This window comes from Dunckerocampus dactyliophorus, chromosome 12, assembly GCF_027744805.1.
Source record: "Dunckerocampus dactyliophorus isolate RoL2022-P2 chromosome 12, RoL_Ddac_1.1, whole genome shotgun sequence".
Taxonomy (NCBI): domain Eukaryota; kingdom Metazoa; phylum Chordata; class Actinopteri; order Syngnathiformes; family Syngnathidae; genus Dunckerocampus; species Dunckerocampus dactyliophorus.
In genome coordinates, this window is record NC_072830.1 from 10,103,562 (window position 1) to 10,130,898 (window position 27,337).

A 27,337-nucleotide genomic window follows, 5' to 3' on the forward strand; every position below is an offset into this window, starting at 1 on the left:
CAAGTCTTCAATGAATCCAATACGGAGCAAGAAATCTTCTTTTTTGTGCTACAGAGACAAGGAGAAACTCAGAACAGAACCGATGCCTTGACTGGGGCTGAGATATAGGAACACGGTACTGTGGGATAGGGGTCACGTGTCAGTGACTTGTTAGCAGGGCAACATTTAAACAAGTGTGAGGGTGGGGTATGAAGCTTTTAGTGGTCTAGGAGCTGAGATAAAAGTGAAAATGATTCATGGTTGGAGACTCTATGGAGGATATTTGGCTGAATAAATGGACTCCGGCCTAATCAGCTCAGTCAATAGAATCTCCCCCATGAAGGTCTCCATTAATCTCACGCTCTATCGACTAATCATTCTCGTCTGCTCGGGCCCCCGCCGGTGTCTCACCTACTTACTGTACATTATTCCAATTAATTCCTGGCTGTGTGCGACTGCAATGTTTCCTGGGGTCTGCCCCGTATGCTGCTGTAACATGTCGTCTTCCTTTAGCATCACCTCGCACCATCATGGCTGCTTTGCATGCCAACACCCCTCGTCTTGTTTACTTAACGCTGATAACATGTTAATGTGCAATCTATTGTACCTTTTCTTTAAAGGTCCCATATCTTCTTGTATTTTATACCAATTGTAGATACTGTAAGTATCAGAGGTGGCACAATGGTGTGTTGGAAATGTGTTAGCATTCATGCTGGAATGTACACACTCTCAAAGTGCTTTTAAGCAACCTTACTGTGTGTGTGTGTGTTTGTGTGTGTGCGTGTGTAGCCTTAATGTGAATGAGCTGTGTGTGTCTTCGACACAGTGTGCCTCCACGAAACACTGTTGTGTAAATTTGACATGGACGCTGTGAGCTCGAAGTGTACGTACATTACTGGCCTGACACGAAATGTGGGTGTTTTAGACTTTTGTTCAAATAATCTTATTTTACTCTTTTTTACACAAAAAAATCACTTTAGTTCCAGAATTGAGTAATTATTCCATGAATATATACCATTGTAATCGTCATAAGGTTTGTTTTTCCATGGAATTATGTTCTTGAAAATTTTCATCGGCAGGCGGACACGAAGGTAATGTACTTTTCACTAATGATTACACGACAATTATTTTTCTTTACACTGACAATATTTGAATAAAACACATTAGAAACCAATTTCAGACATCATTCTTTAATTCTAAGTAGAAATCATGACAAAATTATCAGAGAAAATATTATTTATTTCACAACAAAAGTAGACATGCTTTACATGTAACATTTCAATGTCCAAATATAGACACTTTTTTACAACATAGCCGTGCTAGCGCAAAATAAAAACATGAACAGGCTTAATTTATGGTTTGGTAAGCTTCCTCACTCTATAAACGTCAGAGTGATAGAGATAGTACACATTGTTAGAACAACAATTTCAAATACTACTCAAGTGAAGTTGAAGACAGCAAAGGGTACCCTTGATCTGAGCACATATACATATACACACACACATACATTATATACATATACATGCACATATACATACATACATACATACATACATTATATACATATACATGCACATATACATACATACATACATACATACATTATATACATATACATGCACATATACATACATACATACATACATACATTATATACATATACATGCACATATACATACATACATACATACATTATATACGTACATATACATGCACATATACATACATACATACATACATACATACAGTACATTATATACATATACATGCACATATACATTATATACATATACATGCACATATACATACATACATACATACATACATTATATACATATACATGCACATATACATACATGCATACATACATACATACATTATATACATATCCAGTACATGCACATATACATACATACATACATACATACATACATACATACATACATACATACATACATACATTATATACATATACATGCACATATACATATACACACACACACACATATACACGTACAGGCATATGTACAGTATATATACACACATATACATATACACAAATATACATTATATACTGTACACATACATGCACATGCACATATACATACGCATACATATACACATACAGTGGTGTGAAAAAGTGTTTGCCCCCTTCCTGATTTCTTTTTTTTGTTGCATGTTTGTCACACTTACATTTTCAGATCACCAAACACATTTAAATATCAGTCAATGACAACACAACTGAACACAAAATCCATTTTTTAAATAATTTTTTTTTATTATTAAAGGAGAAAAAAAATTCAAAAATTTCCGGCCCTGTGTGAAAAAGGGATTGCCCCCTAAACTTAACAACTGGTTAGGCCACCCAATCAAGCGTTTGCTATAACTTGCAATGAGTCTCTTACAGCGCTGTGGAGGTTATTTGGCGCACTTGTCTTTGCAAAACTGTTGTAATTCAACCACATTGGAGGGTTTTCCAGCATGTAGCGCCTTTTTAAGGTCATGTCACAGCATCTCGATAGGGTTCAGGTCAGGAGTTTGACTAGGCCACTCCAAAGTCTTCTTTTTTTTCTTCAGCCATTCAGTGGTTGCCTTGCTGGTGTCTTTTGGATCATTGTCCTGCTGCAGAATTCTTGGTTCCATTTATCAAAGCAAGTCTTCCAGGTCCTGAAGCAGCCAAACAGCCCCAGACCATCACACTACCACCACCATATTTTAGTGTTGTGATGTTCTTTTTCTGAAATGTGGTGTTACTTTTACGCCAGATGTTATGGGACACACACCTTCCAAAAAGTTCAACTTTTGTCTCGTTAGACCACAGAGTATTTTCCCAAAAGTCTTGGGGATCATCAAGATGTTTTCTGGGAAAATTGAGATGAGCTTTAATGTTCTTTTTGTTCAGCAGTGGTTTTGGTCTTGGAACTGTGCCATGCAGGCTGTTTTTGCCCAGTGCCTTGCTTATGGTGGAGTCATGAACACTGTCCTTAACTGAGGCAAGTTAGGCCTGCAGTTTTTTGGATGTTGTTGTGGGGTCTTTTGTGACCTCTGGGATGAGTCGTCGCTACGCTTTTGGGGTAATTTTGGTTGGCCGCCGACTCCTGGGAATGTTCACCACTGCTCCATGTTTTTGTTTTAATCTCAGTTAAATTGTTTGAATGGGGGGTCAATCACTTTTTCACACAGGGCCATGTAGGCTTGGATTTTTTTTATCACTAAATAATAAAAAGTTTCATTTAAAAACTGCATTTTGTGTTCAGTTGTGTTGTCATTGACTAATATTTAAATTTCCTTGATGGTCTGAAACATTTAAGTGTGACACACATGCAAAAACATAAGGAATCCGGAAGGGGCGAACACTTTTTCACACCGCTGCAGATGATAGATTTTTATGACCAAATGTTGTCACCCCATCATGAAAAAGTCACTTTTGTATAAAAGAGGTCCTTTTAAGAGTTACAATTCTTTTTGAGGGAGGTGTAAAGCCCCCGGCTGGTCAACAATGGCCAGCAAATGGAAGCTGTGAGTCTTTTGCCACCACAATCAACATTTCCCATTTCCTGAAAGGATCATCAGGATCTGTGAGGGTCATTGGTGCTATCAGATGAAGCTAACAGCTTTCACAATGGGCGTTGGCTTTAATAGCCCAACAGAAGAGCATGTTTTATTTGTCAGGACTTAGCGTTAGCCTGGGCTAATAAAAGAGGTGACCTTACCGTGCAGAAAGCAATGTTGGCAAAATAAGGTATACATGAACTCCGTGGATGTCGAGCAAATCACCATCAAATAGGAATGTGATGCTTGTAGTTGCTGGATTATACTAAAAAGGACTTAACCTTGAAAGGCGTCGTGTTAGTGAGAATAAAAGCGTGGCAGCTCACAAATCCATTTTGCCAAGAGGATTCAAGCAGAGCAACGCTCAAAAATAAACAAGCTAATCAGCATCAGAAGAAAAACAAATAAATGTCGGCCCCCAAAGACGAAATCTCACTATCAGCAGTTTTATCAGAACAGAAAGTCTAAGAATGTGTATTCCCTACTTGGTGACGTGGTGACGTGCTTGTTCAGGGGTTTTTTTTTTCTTAGCTGATTTGTTCCAAAGGGGTGAAGATGATTCCTCGCTTTAGTTGCATTGTGTCCCCTGAGCAGCAGAACTTCATCCCATCCAAGGTCCTTATGCGAGTCTCACCGCTCCCCACTGAGCCTTTTGCAATTTGTCTTCAAGCATTAAATGTTCCGCAGCACCATCTGTGCCCTCAGCGTTTGTTCTACCGTATTCAACGCTCGCCGCAGACATGAGAGTATGTTTGTATTCTCGTGATACTTCTAGTAGAACAACACACAACACGCCACAGCCAGGGATTCAATCCATCACTTTGCATGCACACAGCAAAGTGCCCCACATTGTTTTACATCAGGGGTCACCAACGTTTTTCCTTGTGAGAGCTACTTTTACAAAATGAAAATGGCCAAGAGCTACTCATTTTTGTAACATTTATTTTCAGAGCTTATTTTAAACCCAAACAAAGCGAATATGCTTGTTTTACCAGAACATTAACAAAATGCTGGTGTCCACAACTCACATTTTGTATTTCAGAATGCATTTCTTTCTACTGTTCTTTCATTATTAACTGAAAACCTGAATGAAAAGCAGGCTTGCAGGCTCCTCATGTGGTGGTGGGTGCTACCTGGTCCCCATTTGACAATGAAATGTGATTTATTCTTTATTCTAAAAGTATTTCTGGCCTAAAATTCAGCAGTAAAGGCCACAATGGCATTGAAGCCAGAGGAAAGATTTGTTACTTTTAATTAAAAAATAATATACTGCACATGGATCCTCGCATATTCACCATTCAACATTTGCCACGCCACAAATTCACACATTTTTCATCAAAACATTAATTATTATGTGTGAGAAAATCCACCCTTTCTGTATTCAGGCCTTTTATTGGTAGAAAACCCTTGGATTTTTAGACATGCACGATATCTTTTTATTATAAACCGATACCGATAACTTTCTTGCTTTTCAAGACCGATATGATACCCATAACCAACCTTTTTAAGATCTACATTTTTAAAATGTTGATTTAATTGTAGTTTGTGCACACCTGGAGGTAAGAAGGAATAGAACAAATCAGGATTTGACCAACTGTACTTTGATTTGTCCAAATCAAATATCATGACAAATATCATGACATACTCGTACCACGTCGCTATTAGCAGGAGAACCAGCGTATAGAGCAGAGGGAGCCACGTGCTGTGGCCCAGCATGGTGAACGGTATTCGGGCACACGCTCCACACTTTTCAAACGCCACGATGCTGGTGTTTCAGGTGGCTGACAACCGACATATTTTCCTTACTTTGCTAATGTTCACTTTTCTTTATATTTTGATATTTACACTCTTACTCACACATCACAAACCAAAAGCAGCCTATCAACCCAAAACGGTGCAACAAGTAGCATGTGGAACACACAACTGCACCACACAGACTATGCAGGCATCAGAATACACGCTTACACGCTAATACACTCCTGATCAAAATCTTAAAACTTCTTAATCTTGTTCTGAAGAAAATTCAGATTCAGAAGAAATTCAGAAGAAAATCTCACTCCCACTCCCCCTTCTTATTTTTGCATATTGTAGCTCTACTTAAAACCTTGTTAAGATCCAAATGTGCAAAATGCAAATTCTAGCAATTTCTCAGCTGGTCTTAAGATTTTGATCAGGAGTGTATACTGTACATGAGAAAAACAATAGTATTTTATACTAATGTATAACCTGCAAAGCATGCTGGGAATGCTTTTCGCAGATTCAATTTAATTCAATGCAATTTATTTCTATAACGGCAAATCACAACAGCAGTTATCTCATGGCACTTTACACATGAAGGTCACAAATGAAAACAGAGAACCAAGTGAAACCCCACATGAGCAAGCACTTGGCAGCAGAAGCAAGGAAAAACTCCCTCTGGGGAAGAAACCTTGGACAGAACCCAGGCCCAGAACCCAGATGATGTGGTGCTGCCGGTTTCATTGAGCCGTGACCTTCAACTCTCACTGGATTCGTTTGCAGCCGAGTGTGAAGTGGCCGGGATGAGGATCAGCACCTCCAAGTCCGAGTCCATGGTTCTCGCCCGGATAAGGGTGGATTGCCATCTCCGGGTCGAGGATGAGATCCTGCCCCAAGTGAAGGAGTTTAAGTACCTCAGGGTCTTGCTCACGTGTGAGGGAAGGATAGAGGGCACTTATAATGTTAAAAAACGTACTTAAATGTCATAAACAGGTTTTCTGAATCTAATATGTTTTATTTTCTTTGATGAAGTCTACTATATTGGGTTATAGGAGTGTAAAGGTGACTATAGGGGTGTTATTTCATGTCTAGAGGGCTCTGATAATGTTAAAAACATATTTAGAAGGTGATCGTAAACAGGTTGTCTGTATCTAATATGTTTTATTTTCTCTGATGAAGTCTACTATGTTGTGTAATAGGAGTGTAAAGGTGACAATAGGGGTGTTATTTCATGTCTAGAGGGTTCTGATAATGTTAAAAACATATTTAGAAGGTGATCGTAAACAGGTTGTCTGTATCTAATATGTTTTATTTTCTCTAACTAAGTCTACTATATTAGGTAATAGGAGTGGAAAGGTGACTACAGTGTTCCCTCGTTTATCACGGGGCATAGGTTTCCAAAATAGTCTGCGATAAGTGAAACCTGTGAAGTGGCCAACTTAATTTTGTTCCAATGATTATATATGAATTATATATTTAAGCCTGTAAAACCCCTCACTATGCACTTTATACACCTATCTCAGACTGGCATGAACATTTTCTCACATTTCCCTCTTTTTTAAACACCTTCAAAGTTCAAATCTTCATTTGAGTTTGAATTCTCAACCTGCTAGGTTGGAAATTATTAAGTGACTCGTGTGTATTTCACCCCTCTGATCATGCCATTTCATCCTGGCGCCGCTCCACTGAAGCGTTTTTTTTAACCTTGTTAAAACATATTGCTCCTGTCGTATTTTCCTTCTCCTCCTCCCCCAACCAAAGATTCATTTATTGCGCGAGGGAACACTGTATAGGGGTGTTATTTCATGTGTAGAGGACTCTAATAATGTTTAAAAAAACATTTTCAAAAATACGTAAACAGGTTTTCTGTATCTAATATGGCCTATTTTCTCTGGTTATGTCTGCTGTCTACTATGTTCCATCCAGTTGGTGCTGCTCTTGGTAAACGTCGCTTCACAACATCATCCAATAAGAGGGTGTGTTTTGTGCACTTATAGTGAAAAATGCCCCTCGTCCTGCAACTGTAGTAAACAAAATGTTCGTCCCAAACATGCACTTTGCCCAATCAATGCATCACCAGCAGGTTCAATTTGTGCGCGTTGCAGTGAGAAAACATCGCCTCCGGCACCTTCTTTTTGATTTTAGCCTGCGCCCTGTAATATCTGATGCCATCACGGCAGCCCCGTCATACATTTCTCTCAATGTTATGTCTTTATTTTAATGTTTTGTAAAATGACTGCTCTTTTTTCCCACTTTTATTGCTGTTTTTGTTAGTTTTCATGTTTACTAGTATTTTTAAAATGTACCGATGGCCAATAAAAAAATCAGCCGCCCTCTGGACACCCCCTGGCTTACATCACTGAAGCCAAAAACTCCTCCGTCCCTTTACAGGCATCACTTTTTAAAACCATTTAGTGCAAAATGACAGAAATCTGTGCTTTGTTTGTGACATGGCGAGTTTCATGTACTTGTACGGCATCACAGGAAGCTGCGTTAATCTCTGTTTTGATATTTTTTTCTGATCACATCACCAACCGCTTCAATGAAATTAGCCTGTATTCTGTTAAACGTACCAGAAAGCACAACACTTATTTTACCAGCACAGAGTGTGTATTTTTGTGACAGAAAATAAAATGCCTGTTAATTCAGAAAGGGGTGTAGCTTGGCTAATTTTTCTAATGGAATACTTTCATGGGTTTAAATAAAAATATTTCCATGTTGCTAAAAACATGCTGCTAGCAGTCGCATGCTCTGCTAAACAAAGCTAACCCAGCTAGCTTCCATTCACGCTCTGTCAGAGGTGAGTTTCCAAGTTTTTTTGACAAATGTTGGCGGTGTTTCAGGTTGCCGTTTCGACATGTTTAGTCCTGGACGGGGGCGGTTTAGTGGTTTGTGAGGAGATTCCGCCACCATTGAGCGGTCCGCTGGGGAAATACTTCCACACACAAACGTTTGTTCTCTTCTCGATGAGAGCATTTCATTCACATTACGTCAATTTCCGTGAGATTCCGCCTTTAACAGTAGATTCTGTTTTTATTGGCCAGTTGCTATACTAGGCTTTGCTGTACTAGGCTAGTTTGTGTCCTGCCATCTGCACACAATAATAATATTTAGTTTGAGGTGTTGATTGTTTTGCTTTTTCTGTGTTGCAGACTTTGCACAAGCGGTGGGAGCGCGGCCCATTTCCTACGCTGCTGTGCTGCGAATGAAAGCGGACAGCTCTTCTTCGCCGCTCAGCCCCCGCGGGCGACCCCGCCAGCATCACGGCGGCGGGCTGGCGCTGCCCGACTGGCCCGTCTTTGCCAGTCACCCACACCCGGCACTCAGCCTCCTCGGCTCTCCGGAGGACTACAGAAGTGAAGGTAGCGACACGATTGACTCCTTAGGTACACCTCAAACAAGCCAATAAACAGCTGAGGCTTTTTAAATAAGCACTGCATAAGATACATTTAATGTGTGCACGTATGCATGAAGATGATTTGTCAGTGTCTTATGCCTTTCATTCATTATCATGATCTGAGGGTGAGCTTTCAGTTAGCAAATATTCCTCCTTGTCATCCAAAAACATGAAAATGAAATTCAACTGGTTATTTTTCCATAGCTTTGATAGCATATGAAGAAATATTGGTGCATAGGAGTATGCTGTGTAAGTGTTTTTAATGCAGTGAGGTGTCCAGGGACTGTCTTCTTTTTATTGGCCCATTTCCATTGGCACATTCTAAAAATATCATATAACCAGACAGCAAAAATGGGAAAATCAGCAGTAATTTTACAAGAATAGAGTCAAAAAAAGTTGTAATCCGATAAGAAAAAGTTCCAATTTTATGTCAATAATATTGTAATATTATGAAGAAGAATAACATCATTTTAGTAGCATAAAGTTGAAATATTAAACTTTTTTTTTTCTAAGTCATAAAACAAAACAATGAATACAGTTATAATTTTTGGAAAAGTAGATTGGAGAAAAGTTATAAGATGAGGAGAAGAAATATATCAAAATAAAAAGTCATAATTACGAGAAGAAAATTTACAAGAAGAAAGTTGAAGTTGTTAGAAATAAAAAAAAAAACATCAACAGCAGAAATGGAAAAAAAAAACCTTCTGTAATTTTACGAGAATAAAGTGAAAATATTCTGAAAAAAGTCGTGCTCTAACGAGAAAAAAGTTGAATTTTTTTGAGAATTAACTCATAATATTATGAGAAAAAGTCATGTAATTTTAGTAGCACAGAGCTAAAATGTTAAATAAAAAGTATGTTGTTTTTTTAAAGGTTGTAATATTATGAGACCCAAAGCAAAATGAAATTCAAATTTTTTCGGAAAATTAGTTTTGGGAAAAAGTTAGAAAATCATGGGTAAGTATTATGGGAATAAAGTCATAATTAGGAGAAGAAAATTAACAAGAAGAAACTTTTGGAAAATAAAAATAAACAACAACAGAAGTGAAAAAAAAATGTAATTGTCAGAAAATAAAAAAAAAGAATTTTTTTTTTTTCCTCACGAGAAAAATGTCAGAATTTTACAAGAATAAACTGGTAACATTATGAGGAAAAATAATGTCATTTTAGTAGCATAGAGCAAAAATATTAAAGAAAAAGTATGAACAAAACAAAATCAAGTTGTAATTTTTGGAAAATTTAATTGTGGAAAAAAATGATGACGTTATGAGAATAAAGTCAAAATATTCAGAGAATAAGGTTATAATTACAAGAAGAAAATTTGCACGAAGAAAGTTGAAATAGAAATAAAAAAAAATACAACAACAGCAGAAATGGAAAACAAGTGCTCTCATATTCAGAGAATAAAATCCAAGTGTGAAGACAAAAAGTCTAACGAGAAAAAACTCTCAATGGAGAAAAAATAAGGTCATGTTAGGATCACAGGGCTAAAATATGAAAGAAAAGTATGTTTTTTTGAAAGTTACCATTGTTGGCTGCCATACAAGTGTAAAAAGAAGGGAAGCGCTGTTAGTTGAGCTGCGGTTGTGATGCAGCGGCTTAGTGATGTGCCATGTGTGCGGCCGGCTCGCAAGGGCGGGCAAAGCGAGCGCTCCAAGGTTCTGAAGTGTGAATGAATCTGTGAGCAGTTGGCAATACTGCCAAACATCTTTGCAGCGCCAGCCGGGATCAGGATGCGAATCCCACTCATCCATCATCAGCCTGCTCGGGCTGCAGGGACCTTAGAGGGTCGCGCCCTCTGCGGAATTGGAAGAGGGATGGCGGCAGCACGGCCGTCGCCGCGGCGGCTGCAAATATGACGGATATCTTTGTCAGCGGCCGGGACGGTCCCAGCTAAGACGTTATCAATCTCATGTCCCATAATTCATTTAGAACGCGTGTCATGACACATCGATCCAGTAATGCAGAATTAATCACATCATTGCTTCATTAATGGAAATGTGAAGAGTCTGCATGAAAGGAGGCAGAACTAGCCGATAACGATACTTTGCTTTCACCGCTCCGTGTTTCACACGCCATCGTGTGACTTGAATGTCTGGAGGTGCTTTCCTGCTGCGTGACTGACAGACGGCCATGACACTTTGAAATGGTAAACGTCTCCGAGTGACTCCAATTATTGAGTGGGGAAGTACAGCAGGACCAGCAGGCATTTCCACTAAAGCTTTTCATGCATTTCCATGCACAATGACTACGCTTACGTGCACTAACATTCCCAAAATACTTGTATCCTCCATTCGTCACACAAGTATATTGATGGCAGCACAATGGATAAGATAGCTTTCTACATGTCCTACGTGTGCTTGTTGGGGTTTTAAATAACATCTGCTTTGCTGCTTCTTGCTTATGAAGATCCTCAAAGACATAAAGCGTCTTAGGAAGGATAGCCCAGATCTCCTTGTAACAGCGCAGCGAATCCATGACCCCTCTAGCATTCATTAGCCTTGTCATGTTGGAGCATTCAGTCAGGTTGTGTCAATTCTTATATTTGGACATTCAGAAGACCTTCTTCTCACTCACTTTAATATTTCTACTCAATATTTCCATCTAATATATCTAAACTAATATTCCAAATATCAAAGTTGCATCTTTTCATTTTTCACTATGTGGCTTTCGCTGCCTGGGAGCAATGAAAGACATAGCCAATACTTTTTTTTATGTTTGATGTTATTGTTGTCTACTTATCAGTGAACTGACTTTGACTATCCTACCACCTTTTAGGCAGCCTTTTATAGGTTGGGGTACCTAAAGGGCGGAGCTAGTCTGTAGATTGGCTGACAAAGAATGATAAGAAATAGGGACCGCTTATCTTGTTTTTGCATTGAGCAACTGCAGCATCACACAACCTGGAATGAGAGTTTGTATTTACCAGCCTCTAAGATAAGATAAGATAGGAACCTTGTTGTGGTGTTTCCCGTTTTCAGGTGTTTGTTAGCAACAGTAAATACCTGCCACTGACTATTCCGAGGACGTCTGTGTTGATTTGCAGGCTGACATAAAAAGCATGTGTGTTTTAAAAGCAATGTGTGCTCTCAAGTGGTCGTTTATCATCTTATTTCAGCACATGCTCTTTCATGTGCAATGTCAAATGCGCTGGAAACGGGAAATGATAAGCCTTTATGCATCCCAAAGGGAAGCTCCCGCATACTTTGCCAAAATAAGCACAGAAGAAGAAGAGCTACCGACAGAGACGATGCCTAGCTAGCACGGCAGCAAGCGTTCTCCTGGTGTCTGGGCTGTAAAATCATCCCATCACAGCTTTGCTTGCATGTCGCTGGTAGGAGGCGGGCACCAATTACCAGGAAAGAAATGCAGAAAGAGCATGGATGCCCATCATTTCTTCTTCTCTTTCTTCCATCTCATTTCCATAGAAAGCGAAGAGTTCGGGCCTGTTTTCATTCAGGAGCCCGATGATGTGATTTTCCCGCTGGATGGCGACAGCGACAACAAAGTGATGATGCACTGCGAGGCGCGAGGGAACCCCCCTCCCACGTACAGGTAACCCCTGCTGGCGAACCCTCTGGTTACCCGCACCCTTGGCTCACTTCACTTCCTGTGCGCTTCTTCACAGCTGGTACATCAACGGCACACAGCTGGACGTGGAGGCCGACTTCCGCTACAGACTCGTCCAGGGGAACTTGGTGCTCAGCAACGCCAGTGAAAGCGCTGACTTTGGAAAGTACCAGTGCCGGGCCGAGAACGCTTTTGGGACCGTGCTGAGCCGGGACGCTCATTTGCAGTTTGCATGTAAGTAAACCTGGCTCCTAATCTTTGACACAACATGACAACACAACGCCATCTGACTGCCATTGGTCAGCCCTTCAGTCAATGTTCAGACAGTCCTTGGGTGGGTGACACAAAACGCACATTTCAAAATAATTGTACAGTGTGACTCTCAGTTTTGTTGATCTTGTCTTCCTGCACTATTTTTGTATTTGTATTGGTCCGCAGCACACTATACGTAAATATATCATTTAACAAGAAAACAAAAAGAAACAAACAACAGAAAAAATGGAAAAAAAAAAACACGAACGCGAGGGGAGGCTCTCACTTGACTCGTAGAGGCTTTAGGTTCACTAAGAGACTCGTCCTCGAGGAGGCGAATCACTCCTGGCAGCGCTTGTACTGGCTTGAGGTTTGTCACGTTCATCAGCGCCATCTTCAGCCTCTTCATTGTCATTATCGGGCAAGATTGGGTCATAGAGAGCTTTCGCCTTTGTCCTAATCCTCTTATGATGTCTTTTTCCTGCAGTCAGCAATCCACAATGCCAATGCAGCTTCCATTTTCACCATTCTCTTATTACGCGGAGTTACCACATGTTTCGCTTCCGTATTGAAGCAGTTTCGCGGATGTTCGCTCCCTCTTTCTTGATGTACCGCACTGTAGATTCATTCACGCCATAATGGCGAGCCTCAGATGCATAACTTCTGCCCTGTTTAATCATATGTAAAAGTTTCACTTTTTCGGTGATGGTCATCATCATCTTCTTCCTCTTGGGCGCCCCGGAGGAAGCTTTCTTAGGCGGCATTTCAGGGTTTAACTAAAACAAGTTATCGCGAACACAACACCAAGATACGGTATGCTAGACAGTCAACACAGCGTGGATGAGACTGGCAGTACAGTACAGTACAGTACAGTACAGTACAGTGCAGTACAGTGCAGTACAGTACAGTACAGTACAGTACAGTACAGTACAGTACAGTGCAGTACAGTACAGTACAGTGCAGTGCAGTGCAGTACAGTACAGTACAGTACAGTACAGTGCAGTACAGTACAGTACAGTACAGTGCAGTGCAGTGCAGTACAGTACAGTACAGTACAGTACAGTGCAGTACAGTACAGTACAGTGCAGTACAGTACAGTACAGTACAGTACAGTATAGTGCAGTACAGTGCAGTACAGTACAGTACAGTACAGTACAGGCGTGTACAAAGCGCAATATGGCTGCCGATAGGGCTATATTTATTCATTTTTATTTTTTGATGATTTGTTTTTTTTTTGGATTAATATTTTGGAAAAACCTGCGAAGCACTGAAGCCGCAAAACATGAAGTGCGAAGTGGCGAGGGAACACCGTATTCTCGGAAAATTACGTTTTTTCCTATTTAGATTACAACTTTTCTCTTTTATTGTCATATTTTAACTTCATTCTCGTAAACATTACTGCTGATTTTCAATTTTTACTGTTGTTTTTTTTTACGACTTTCAAAAAGAATATTTTAGCTCTGTGCTACTAAAATGACGTTAGTTTTCCTCGTAATATTTTGACTTTATTCTTGTTTTACAGTTGGTGGTGTTTTTTCCATTTCTGCTAATTCATTCCCAATGAGTTTGACGTTCTTTTTGTAAATTTTCTTCTCATAATTATGACTTTATTGACTAAATACATATTTTCATGTATTTATTCTCGGAATATTAAAACTTGTTTCCCAACCTCATTTTCCAAAAATTACAACTTTATTCATGTTTAAAAATAATGTATTTTTTCTTTAATATTTCAACTTTATGCCTCTAAAATGAAACGGCATTATTTTCCTCATATTTTTTGTCATTCTCGGAAAATTACATATTTTTCTCTTCAGATTACAACTTTTTTCTCTGAATATTTTAGCTTTATTCTTGTAAAATTACTGCTGATTTGTCCATTTTTGCTGTTGTCGTTTTAAAACAAAGTTTTTTTTTAATTAGTTTTTTGTTAAATTATATGTTTAGAATGTGCCATGGGCCAATAACAAACAGCCCCAGGCCACAAAGGGTCCCTGGGCCGCACCTTGACACACCTGCTGTAGATGGAAACTGTTTTTTGTTCTTCACAGTCTAACTGTGATTGTTGTTTTTTAGTCATTGTTCATGCAGTCATTGGGCACTCTACAAGTCAGTCTTGGGTGACCAGATGTATTTTTTTTGTGGACACTTTTTAAAGTTTACAAAAGGCATCTGGGATTTAAAAATGCTGCACATTGTGACTCTCATTGTTATTTGTGCAGTTTTGGCCGTGATTGGTGGAATCTCCTATCATTAGCACTGCTTGCAATTTGCTGGATGAGTATATTTAGTTATCTATTTGTAGCGAGACCAGAAAGAATATTTCGTCTTCTGGCATTGACATTGCATTAAACATGCTATTCCTTTGACTTCGTGCAGAAAATGTCTTGCTATGAAGTAGAATGAAGATGTAGGAGAAGAAGAAAGATCTGTAGCCCAGCATCTGATTGATTCATTGACTTGAGTGTAAAAAGGTGGAAGGGAGGAAAGGGATGCGCTTCATTAGCTCCTTTGTGTCGGAGACAAAAAGCAAAGCTTCAGACATTTCTACTCCCACTGGCTTCATCAGAGTGAGTCCAGTCCCAGTTAACAGGGGGGATGTGTCCTCCACAGGCCACGTCTGCATGCTGAATGAGAGCAAAACAAGCATCCCCCTCCAACCCCCCAATAATGTCTGTGCCTGCCTCCAGAACATGATCACAGGCTGAGGCAGCACAAAGCCAGCAAAGTGCACTGTTGGTTTTTACGAGCAATGACCATAATGGCCTCATTGGCAATCCTATGGGGACCCCAGCGAGCTGTGGCGGGAAAGTTCACAGTCTGGCGTGTTCTGCAGGACTGACCCAGGAAACAAATGGCTCAATTAGCCTCAAACTACGTGCACAGAGGGGGAAAAAAGGGAAAAAAAGGGAAGGGAGGTATTTTCTTAAAAAGCTATTTTTCCTGCAGGGCAACTTTGCATTCCCAAAGTGGTTGAAGAGTACTTGAAAGTGCACACGACGTGTCCTCTTTTCTGTGCTGGAACGCATGAAAGCCAAACCTTTAAAGGAAAAGTGCACTTTTGGGGGGGAATTTTGCCCATCATCCACAATCCTTAAGTGAGACATGAACACACGTATTTCTCTTTTCTGTGTGTTGTAAAGATATAAAAACAGCTAAAAAGAGGCAGCTAAGAATGCATGTAATGGGATGCACCAATTCCGCCTATAAAGCATTCTGAAAAAACCTGCATTTACATAATGTGAGCTGCATAGCTACAACCACATTGTTATTATTATTGTTTTTAACATTGTTATGCCCAAGAACTACTTTACTGGCGTAGTGACACCTTGCCACACCACACTGGCTGGCTACTAACTGGCTAGCGACTAGCTTTACCGCACACTCGCTCTCAGGCTACTAGCAAAAGGTAACGCTACATATCGGAGTTGCCACCACTGCCGCTGTGTTTTTGTTTTTGGGTTTGGAAAAGTTAACGCTAGCTGTAGCGTTCCTTTTAGGGATGTACCGATCCACATTTTTTGGCTTTCGATCCAATTTTTTTTATAGTCTTGCCGATCCAATTTTTTTTTTTTTCAATATCAATAATTTTACAAACTTGAATTTGTAAGATTTAATATGGTTATGAAAATAGCTCTTCAAAGCATCAAATATAAAGCAACCAAAGTAGTGCTGAATTTACTTTTTTATTACACAGCATGACCAACAATATTGTTTGGCTTTTGTAACAAACCTCTGTGAGTCAGGTCCCTAATCCAATAAAAGTCCATCCAATAAAAGATAACATTGGAAAAAATGGGCCCTATGAAATCCATTTTATTTTTTCCCAAATTCCGTTTTTTCCGTTTTAATTTTTTAGAATTCAGTTTTTTACCTTTTCCACTTATGTTACCAGCAAATAGTGTTTGCTATTTGGGTTAGTGAATAAAATGCAAATGCAATGCTTGGCTAAGTTTTCAAATGGGATGTCAGCCTCAGCACATACAGCTACAAAAGCTTCAACAAACTGTAATGTTCGTGCTTGTGATGAAGGAAGATGTAGTCACCGATAAATGCATAAATATGTCTGAATTTAGCAAAATGAAAAATATTGACTTTTTTCTTTCTTCTTTGTTTTTTTTGTTACTTTTGTTTTACCCTTTAGTCATTTTTACATTTTACATGTTTCATTTGTTTTTGTTTCATTCAATTTCATGTTGTCGTATTTTTTTCATTTATGTTTTTCTTCAGTTTGTCCATTTATTTCCTTTATTTTCTTTTTCCTATTTTTCCTCTTTTAACTCTTTTTTCATTTCTTATTTTCCCATTTCATTGTATTTTTTTCCTCCTTTCTATTTTCTTTTTTCTTCTATTACTTTTCACATCTTTGTTTTTTTCCACTTTTGTTATTTTACTTTCCTTCTACTTGTTTCTTCTTTCTTTTTTACTTTTGCCTTTTATTCCTGCTTTTCTTTTATTTATATTGTCTTCTACTTTCTCTCCTTCCTTTCATGTTTTCTCGAGATGCACAATATATGTTCTTTTCAAACCAATCCCTCTATCTTTTTTATATCTACTTTTTAAATTTACATTTAACTGTAGTTTGTGCACACCTGGAGGTAAGAAGGACTGGAACAAATTAGGATTTGACCAACTGTGCTTGTTGAGTTTTTCCTAATCGAATATGACATTACTACTACCACATCACTACTATCAGGAGAACCAGAGTATAGAGCGGGAAGAGCTACGTGCCGTGGCCCAGCAAGGTGCACTGTATTCGGGCACACGTTCCAAGCAGCCGGGGTGATGCCACGGAGGTCTCTGGCAAACCTTTTGCACTGTGTTGGTGTCTCAGGTGGCTGATCAGGTTATTTGTGTGCTCCATGTTTTTTTTCTCCCCCTTTCATCGCGGTGCATTTGGTACAACGTCCTCCCTCTTAAAGTCAATGTTGTTTACAAGTGAGCTCAGGGGAAGTCATGACAGGCCATTAACGTCACAAGCAGAAGAAAAAAGTAGCGCTTGATTTGCTCACCTTAAATATTAAGAAAATCTTGGCTCAATGGAGTGTTTTTTAATTGGTTATTGGTTATTGGTTATCAGTTATCGGAGGTATTTTAACATTGTTGGATTTATCGGCATGATGTCATAATTCCCTCATATCAGCCTGATAATTATTATGCACCCCTACTTTTTCAGTGTTGTGTTTTTTTCTGTGTATTTATTGTGAGTGTGTTGGCAACCAAAGAGCAGCATTATAAAAATGTTGCGTGCTGGTGTGAAAGCACCATTAGTCCTTCAGTCTTTGCTGCCAGCGTGCACGGAACGTATTATTCATATTTATGTTGGCTAATGGAGATGAAAGAAGTTGTTTTCCAGTTCCCAGGTTGTTTTTGCAGAAGTAGTAACCTCCTATAAGTCCATTTTCAAATTGTAAAGCGGCTGAAGATAATTGTGGCTGCAGGCGAGGTCGTGCATGACCTGCTAAGACTGGATGCCCGGTGGTGCGGGTTAGGTTGGGTTGAGTGTAGATGGCAGAATTTTGTTGTGTCAGGCGAAGGCTGGCCGAGTGGCCACCGTGCTGCTTGACTTAGGGAATGATGGGAAAGTTAGCGAGGAGGAATCTTCAGTCACGCCTGCAAAGATGTTCCACGCTTTTTCTTTAACTTGAAACCCAGCTTCCTCCACCTCGTCTAAAGTGTGCAGCAACTAGTGGTAATCAATGAAGAAAATCTTTGATTGGAGCCATGCAAAACAATCCCCTCCCAAGTGTTCCTCGATGCTTCCTGATTGGATTCCTGCTGAGGACGGAATGGCTAATTAGCATGGAGCACCTGCTTGCTGCAGGTTGCATCACAGCCTTTGAAACATTCATAAAGACATATGTTGACTTGTCATTTCAGAGGACGCCTTAATGACCGCGCCGTCGTTGCTGCATTATTAAAACGGCATGCATATTGATGAGCTTATAAGGAACGTCAGAGGGGTTTTTCTCTTGATCCTCATCCTTCGCCTACATAATACATCAATGTCTCACCGTGGAGCGACTCAAGCACGCTTTGCTGAGCTTTTATTCATTACCATTGGAATCATGTGGAATGCACTACACTCTCTTCTTTTTGGCACCAGAAACACTGCAATACAGGAAATCCCCAATTACAAACCTCCACAAGTAACTGATATGCCAGTAAAAATGTCTATTTATGACAAATGGCTCACTCCTCCCCCCTCCAAACCCTCCTACTAGCTTGACGTTGACGTTCTCCTTTGATTTTGTAGCAACATTTGCAATAAAACTGAGAGTTTTCAATAGATTTGATTGTTCACTCGCCACACAATCCAGGTTTAATCCCTAAATATACCTCACACACTTATTAAAACACATTTCACGTATGAAATATATAACTACCCACCACTAATCAATGATCATGGAAAATGATGATCCCTAAATATACCTCACACACTTATTAAAACACATTTCACATATGAAATATATAACTACCCACCACTAATCAATGATCATGGAAGACAATCCATCAACACGTGGAATGGAAGTTATATACTGTATATGTTTCACTTGTACGTCTCACAGCAGCTATGGTGCGTTCAAGGACCACTGAACAAAGTGGGTAACGCCCCAATGGTGGACAAAAAACATTATCAGTGACATATAAAGACATAACCCTGTAGGACTTATGGATTTATAATTTACAACCTTTTTTCCCCTTTTGTAATTATTTTTATAAATACAAATCAAACTTCTGGCTCTTTTGTTTTTATTTTTATTATTTTTGGTCGGTCCTAAAGTTGAATAGAAACCAAAAAAAGGGTGAATTCTTTTTTTCCCTCAAAAGTATTCTGATAGAATAATTATTACTTATAATTAATAGTAAAAATGATGGTGGTTATTAATAGTAGTAGTTTGGGAATTTGATATTTTTAAAAAGATACAAAATAACAGCATTTATTAACATTACACTTGAAGTAATTGAACAAGTATGTTGGAGGAGCCATTACATTTTGCAGATCTAGGTAAAGATGGGGATGAAACCATGATTTAAAACAAAAAAGAAATTGATTATCCCACTTGGTGATTGGCATTATCGCCATCTACAGGACTTGAGTGGAGTAGCATCGACAGCACAGAAATACAAATACTACATGTACGTAGTAGTGTGATATTTTTTTAACAACGTATTTCTACTTATCAAACCAGAAGAGAGAAAACTCTCATGTCTATTCTAGTTAATATATATCTATGTTGCATGTTCCGATCAAGCCACAATGGTGATGAATGCTCCCAACAATAGAGACGTATTGCAAGCGCATATCAGTGTTGCATTCGTGGCTGCATCAGCAGATGTTTTACAGGAAATTCCATGCCGGTGATTGGATGACCTCTTGTCACGCTTCACCTTTCCTACTTGGGGAATGTTCCATTCAATATTCATTCAATTAGGAGTATTTATAGCCCGTCTGGTGTGGCGGCTACAGTCAGCAATGAAAATATGCTGTTATTGTATTTACTAGCTAAGCCTTTCATTGCTACCTAGTTAGTCCATTAGAGAAATGATGAGCACTAAGTCAGGATATTTCATGGTGAAGTTGCTTGGCAGGCATTTGTCAACCAACCGTGACCGCAGCGACCGTCAGCCGCAGGTTGTTAGCGCATCAAATCGATACCGGTCCCATCCAGCCAAGGAGCCGTGATTCCAGGATCAAGTGTTTGGAGATAGACAGCAAATGAAGGTCCAAACAGCAAGATGCCAAACGTTGCCTTTAGTCCAATCTGGAAAAATCAATAGAAGGTAATCAGCAGCTTTTCATCAACACTGAGACTTGAAGATCTTTATTTACATTCCCACACCTTCAAGCACCAAGACGTGCATACAGAAAGTGAAAGTGTTTTACTCTTTTATTGTTGTTCACATTTATGTTTATTAACAGCCAGTAAGAAACAAGCTGTGGGTCTCCCAGGCCCCTGGGCTGGACTTTGGACACCCCTGCTTTAAAGCCTTGTGTGTCTGAATGCACTCTGACCATGTGACCACACGGACAGTAGACAGCAGCATCATCCTGTACTTTGTTGCACTTTATTGTTGTGTTGCAGATATCGGAGCTTTCAGCGGGAAGACCAGAGGCGGCGTGTCGGTGCGTGAAGGCCAAGGTGTTGTGCTGATGTGCACACCGCCTCCTCATTCTCCAGGTTCGACTCTTTCATTGCCTTTTAAAAGCAGCACTATTCCATTTCTTCATTTCTTCCATGTACTACATACAGCCCTCATCCTGTATCTCAGCATGCATTGTATTATCTTTAAGGGACAGTACATCATTTAGAGTAGGCAGTGTACAGCTTCTCTAGCAGTAGACATGTAGTATCCCGTGAAAATGGGCAACACAAGTGAGTAGCAAGATGATTGTGACTTGTCGCCAGTCAAGCATGGCGGTGATTGCGTCATGGTCTGGGGCTGCACGAGTGCTGCCGACACTGGGGAACTGCGGTTCATTGAGGGAAAGATGAATTCCAACATGTACTGTGAGATTGTGAAGCAGTTTTTGCACCTTTTTTTTCCAACTCTCTTGGGTGACATTAAAAATGGACTCCAATTATCTTTTGCTCAAGTCCAACAACTTCATCATGTTCAACCAGTGCTCTTCAAATTGCCACTTCCGGAAGCTTTTATTGGATGGATGTGATGGTGTCAGCATCACACACGTCATCCACCAGAACAACCTCATGCAACCTCTTAAGGTTAGCATTCACTGGTGCAGAATGCAACATTTAACACGCATCCTTCTGATCATGGAAGTATTGTTTGGGGTTTGGTAAGATTGTCAGTTAAAAATGAGATGCTCCACTGTGGAGATTTAGTGTGCACAGATCATTGGTCGTTAATCCTTTGTGTGATTTTATTGCATCTTGAAGCAATGGAATGAAAACAGAGAGCAGTACTTGATCACCGGTGGTTCCACAGCTCGCTCTTCCGCCTCTGGTGGCAGAGGGCGTAGGTATGATTCCCGGCCAACCAAAACAAAACCATCATGCGATTGTCTCGCTGTGGCGACCTCCAATGGAAAAAAAACAACTACAATAAGAGTGCACTACTCAACATTCCAAAGATGCCCAAGGGGATTCATGGTAGTGGTCTACAGCATGCACGTTTTTGTGAACTGTCTGAACACGAACCGTATTGATCGGTGGACAATAATAGCGCTCCACTTCGGTCATGCCACTAAATAAGGTGGCCAAAGTATTAGGAAGAGGCAGGTGTACCTAATGGAGTGGCCCGCTGAGTGTGCATAAAAAGTGCTGTGGCGTGTTTGCGCAGATATTGATCAGCAAGGTGGCGAATGACCTTGCGTTATGGCGCCGACAACGCTTTTACTGCACTCACCGGCAGCAGGATTTACTCGCAAAGCACAAAAACGCAAGTGTGCACACTCGCACGCGTGTGTGTGCGTACGTGCATGTTAATCCTTCCCTCGCCTTATCAAATAGTCTTCTTAGTAGATGAAAACCATAATGCCACCTAGTTAAGCTTCAGCACTGACTGGAGTTCAAGTGTTTGAGATGTGATCGGCGCCGACGCTGCAGTTTTTTATTCTTTTTTTAATAGTTTTACTTTGAAGTCACAAGATGACACGTGACTCCCGGCCTACCCTGCGCTGACAGATAACACATGCAAATATTGTTAGGCCGGTATAGCTTGGTTTGTTCTCTTTTCCTTGCACATGATGATGGATGTGTTCATCACATACAGCAGAGGAGACTCTCATGGATGTTGTTGCTGTTCATCCATCCATTTTATTAGCCACTTGTTCCATCATTCCATAGTCCTTTTCTATTCATCATGTCCCATGCAAAGCCTTGTTATGACTAAAACACACACCTGTGCTTTCCTCCTTGGATATTATTTTAATGCTTGGAGGATTTTTAACATGAGTTTTAAGAAAAAGTCAAATGAAAAATATGACTGGGCACACAAACGTTTTTGTGGTAGCGACTTGGGCTTTGCAAGCATCTTTTTTCCCTCCTAATTTCCACTGCATGACCTTGCATCGCTCCTCACGAGGCTCCCTTGCTGCACTGCTGTGTGTGTGTGTGTATGCTAGCGGACCCCGCCTACCCACCCACAAAGAGACAAAGCAATCGTATGACTGGAGGTCTCACTCCGTTGTTCAATGGAGCGTCTAGATGAATCCTCTTCCTGCCGGCAAAATGATCCAGTTCATTTTCATTTATTGTGTGATTAATTAATTAATTTATTATCGAAAAACAGTTTTTTTCTGACATCTTTTTTCTGAAATCTTGTGACACACCTTCTTCTTGCGGGCGCTCAAGGATCTCAATCCATTGCCGTCAAAGTGTCTTACTAATGCTTTTGTTGCTCACTGTGTGCTTCCAACTCCCTTGATATCATCAAGCAGCTCCTCCTTCGTCATTGTGGTGAAATCCAGGTGAAATCTTGCACGGAGCTCAGAGCCAGGGTCAGCTCAGCATGGGTCAGCATGGTGGCGGAGTGTTTGAGTGACAGGTGTCTTTTATCCTCATCATGAGTTGAGATGACAAGTACTTTTTTAAAGGGACAGGACTGATTTGTTTAAGTTATGCATGCAGTTTACATTAAATACTTCATGTTGCAATTCACAGTTCCACATGTCCAAAAAGGAGTAGGAAGAAGCAGAGCCACATCCACATCCATTACTAATACATATTGTATGTTCACTTCCTGTATTCAACATACACTAAATCACTGTTTACTTATTCTTTCATACAATCAAAGCAGATAATATAATAATAATTATTATTATTACTATCGTAACTATTATATTATAGTCTTTCAACTCGAAAGACTATAATATAATCTACATTCAGTGACACTCACAATGCAACACGTATTGTGAGTGTCATTGAATGTAGATACATGGGTGTCTAATTTTAGTACTTTGTTGAGCAGGCCCTGTTTCTGCCATATAGTGGGATGCAATTATTGATGGTGTTGATGTCTACATCCACCTCCTTTGATTGTAGGAAGTTGGCAATCTGTTGCTTCGTTGAAGGAACGTCCATTCCATTTGGTTCTCCTCTATTTTGAGCTGCCCGGTCTTTTGACCTGGGTGTAACTCGAAGCACTGTGATGAGGATACAAGGATGATGGGGATAAAAGACACCTGTCACTCAAACACTCCGCCACCATGGGAAAGACCAAAGAGCTGACCCTGGCTCTGTTCATTTGTGCATTCTGATCCATCTCATCAATTATAGTTTTCATTTGCTCAGTGATATTTTCCTTTGCTTCTTTCATTATCTCAAGAGTGGTGCGCAAGGCAGCATTACCCACCAATAGAGCCTTGATATCATCCTATAGAACGATAATATCATTGCATAATGCTCTATTTTCTTCCATAGCGTTTATGGCCTCTTTAAGTGCAGCGCACAAGGTGGCATTGTCTTCCAATAAAGCCTTGATATCATCCTGTAGAACCCTGACATCAAGCAAGCTAGGCGGCATTGTCTTCCAATAATGCCTTGATATCGTCCTACAGAACGTTGATGTCATTGCACAATGCTCTATTTTCTTCCATAGGGTTTTTAACCTCCTTAAGAGCAGCGCACAAGGCAGCGTTTTCTTCTGACAACTACTTGATTTCTTTTCTCAGTGTTTTGGTATCCTTGCTCAGTGTTCTACTGTATTTTCTTCCATAAGGTTTATGACATCATCATGGACCCCCATGATCATTTCGATGAGGTTTTTGTTCTTCAATTGAATCTGTTATTGCAGACACTGAAAATCTAGAGTTATTTGTGAAAAATTGTGCTTTGTTTGTGACTGCAAATCTAGCATTATTTGTGAAAACTCAAGCTTTGTTTCTCGCTCTGTTTGTGCTGCAGTGCGCTCTTGTATCTCATTTATCTCCTTCTCCAAAGCGTGTAACAATATCAAATTTTTGCTCTTGAGAATATCTTCGAATTCTGAAACAGTTTTTTCACTCGAGCGTCGTCCTCCTCCTCATCCGACAGCCAGACTGATTTCTTATTTTGGATCCATATTTCCATTTTCATTCCGCTTTGTGTTTGTGTTATATACTTTACTTATATACTTTATACTTTACTTTTTATATACTTATAGTTTATTTCAAGGAATCTGTACCTCTCGCCTATCTGAGTTAAAGTTGAGGGAGTCAGCAGCCAGTTCTGATATTTTGTTAATGAAGTATAGTCGAGAAAGCACCAAATAGTTCAAATTTCCAGCATGGTCAACAGAGCTCATGCCGTGTCCGTCCTCCCCCGTCAACAACAAGGGGAATTTTTTTTAATAAAAAGGACACATAATCGCTCTGCTCATCAGGGGATCAAATACTTATTTCACTAAATATGACACAAATATTAATGTGATTTTGGATAGTCTGTCTGTTCTGTTAAAATCACGCAGGCTGATTTGAAGCTGATGAACAGTCCATTAATGACTTCCTTCAAGTGTTATTGTCTTCTATTGGCGTCTTTATGTGTGCTGGAACATTTACTTTAGTCATTTACTTACAGTCCAACGCGCATACAGACTGTAAAATGTATAGTTAGTACGTCTTTCTCTGACACATAATGAGAGAATAAAAGCCTGCAGTAAGTATTATTGGTCATGTGAGTCTATTTAGCATCCATTTCATGGTCGTGTTGGAGGTTTCATGCTATTTCACACACATGTGATCATCCTGAGAGCTGTCCCTAATATTCTGTCTGCCTGCAGAGATCATCTACGGTTGGGTGTTTAACGAGTTCCCGTCCTTTGTGGCCGAGGACAGCCGTCGCTTCGTCTCGCAGGTGACGGGCAACTTGTACATCTCCAAGGTTCAGCCCTCCGATGTGGGCAGCTACATCTGCCTGGTCAAGAACACCGCCACCAACGCCCGCGTCCTCAGCCCGCCCACGCCGCTCACCCTTAAAACAGATGGTAAGACATCACACCACGTGGGGGGAGGTGTTAAATGTTGTCAACAAAGAGCAGGTTGTAGTTTCATGTGAGAGTCTGCCTCTGCAGCAACGGGAATCATCTTCAATGCGATGCTTTGTCGATAGAATAGACCTCAGTATCGCCTCTTTCATGCTGCTATCACTGCTCAACAACAGCACAGTGCTCTGTCATATGTAGAGGATCTTTGACTTGCGTGTTTGCAGTAGGTTCCTTAAAAATAGCAGAGAAATCCTGTCATATAGAGGATCTTTGACTGCCATATATACAGTACAGGCCAAAAGTTTGGACACACCTTCTCATTCAATGCATTCTCTTTATTGTCATGACTATTTACATTGTAGATTCTCAAAACTATGAATGAACACATATGGAATTATGTACTGTTCTTAACAAAAAGTGTGAAATAACTCTAAATATGTCTTATATTTTAGACATATATTTTATGTCTTATAATTTTTTTGGGATAGTGCTGCAAACCCGTGTTCTCTCAATGAGCTTCACAAGGTAGTCACCTGAAATGGTTTTCACTTCGCAGGTGTGCCTTGTCAAGGTTACTTCGTGGAATTTCTTGCCTGGGGCTTCATTGCTCAGGTGGTAGAGTACTTGTAGTCGCCTCCCCACCTGAAGGTTGCGGGTTCGATCTTCTGTTCCTCTGTGATCGTGTCGAAGTGTCCTTGGGCAAGATACTGAACCCCCAGTTGCTCCTGATGCTGCGTCATCAGTAGGTAAATGTGCCGTGTCAAAGTGCTTTAAGTGCCTTGGAAGTGGAAAAGCACTATACAAGTGAAAGACCATGCATTAATGGGGTTGGGACCATCACTTGTGTGTGTCCAAACTTTTGGTCTGTCAGGTGGTAGAGTAGTCATCTCCCCAGCTAAAGGTTGCAGGTTTGATCCTCCGTCCTCCCATGATCATGTCAAAGTATCCTTGGGTAAGATACTGAACCTCCAGTTGCTCCTGATGCTCTGTCATCAGTAGGTAAATGTGCTAACATTGCCAAAGCGCTATATATGCAGTATATGTTTATGTATTGTTTAAATGTATAACATTATTTATGATTGTGTTGTTTATTTGGTGGGGTAAACATGTGACATCAGACACAAAATAGAAAACAATAGTGAAAGAAAAGACCAGCATTTTGTTGCAAATCAGGCATGGTAAAACCTGTCTGGTGTTGGATCTCTTTGGGTTGTGCAGGTGTCGTCATTTTGTTCTGCTTTCTGCATCCAACATGACACAATCAAGGTTGGGTTCTGCCAGGGCGTGCTCCATGCAGCCTGCCATATTGTGTGTGGCGCCTCTAAAGTGCCGAAAATGACTTTGGCACACCTCACAGCAGACGCCCCACGTGTTGGAGGCCTCGCTCACGTGCGCCGACCAATCAGACGCCACAATCTGTGTCTCGCTCAATGTGATTACACAGTACATGGTCCAAACCTGTGTGTGTGTGTGTGTGTGTGTGTGTCACTGTTGTCAGCCTGAGCCAAGGCTCTTAATCAAAACAAGCATCTGGGCTCCATTACACGCTGTTGGACGCCATTGATTGTCAGCTTGTATCCCGCCTCCAACCACCAGGGTACAGCAGGGTGGGCTTTTTCGCTCGAGGGCCACTTTGGGTTATAACAAATTACACACTATATACGTATTCTATATCATTTAACAGTCCTCCTGCACTGCTGTGTCCTATTGTAGCTGTAAAAGTGTTATACAATCTGGGGTATGTGCTTTTGCCAGGAGTACTTTAAACATGTGGAGGTTGTTTTGGATTACTGCTACCAACAAATTTTGGTAGTAAATGGAAAAGCAAAAACACAGCAAAACTGCAGCAAACAACACAAAACCGGTAATAAAAAATAAAATACAATCGGACTTTTCTGCAGAACTTTGTGGTAGAACGCTTGC

General features: G+C 40.2%; 1 protein-coding gene across 2 annotated transcripts in view; it reads left to right on the forward strand.

Moving 5' to 3' along the window:
• Window positions 1-27,337, forward strand: part of cntn5 (contactin 5) — a 120,055-nt gene that overhangs the window by 39,993 nt on the left and 52,725 nt on the right. For both annotated transcript variants that reach the window (XM_054793930.1, XM_054793929.1), the window contains exons 3-7: window positions 8,421-8,630; window positions 12,094-12,220; window positions 12,294-12,469; window positions 20,575-20,670; window positions 25,211-25,414. In XM_054793930.1, coding sequence (XP_054649905.1) covers window positions 8,421-8,630; window positions 12,094-12,220; window positions 12,294-12,469; window positions 20,575-20,670; window positions 25,211-25,414 — 813 coding nt within the window. The remainder of the gene's footprint in view (window positions 1-8,420; window positions 8,631-12,093; window positions 12,221-12,293; window positions 12,470-20,574; window positions 20,671-25,210; window positions 25,415-27,337) is intronic.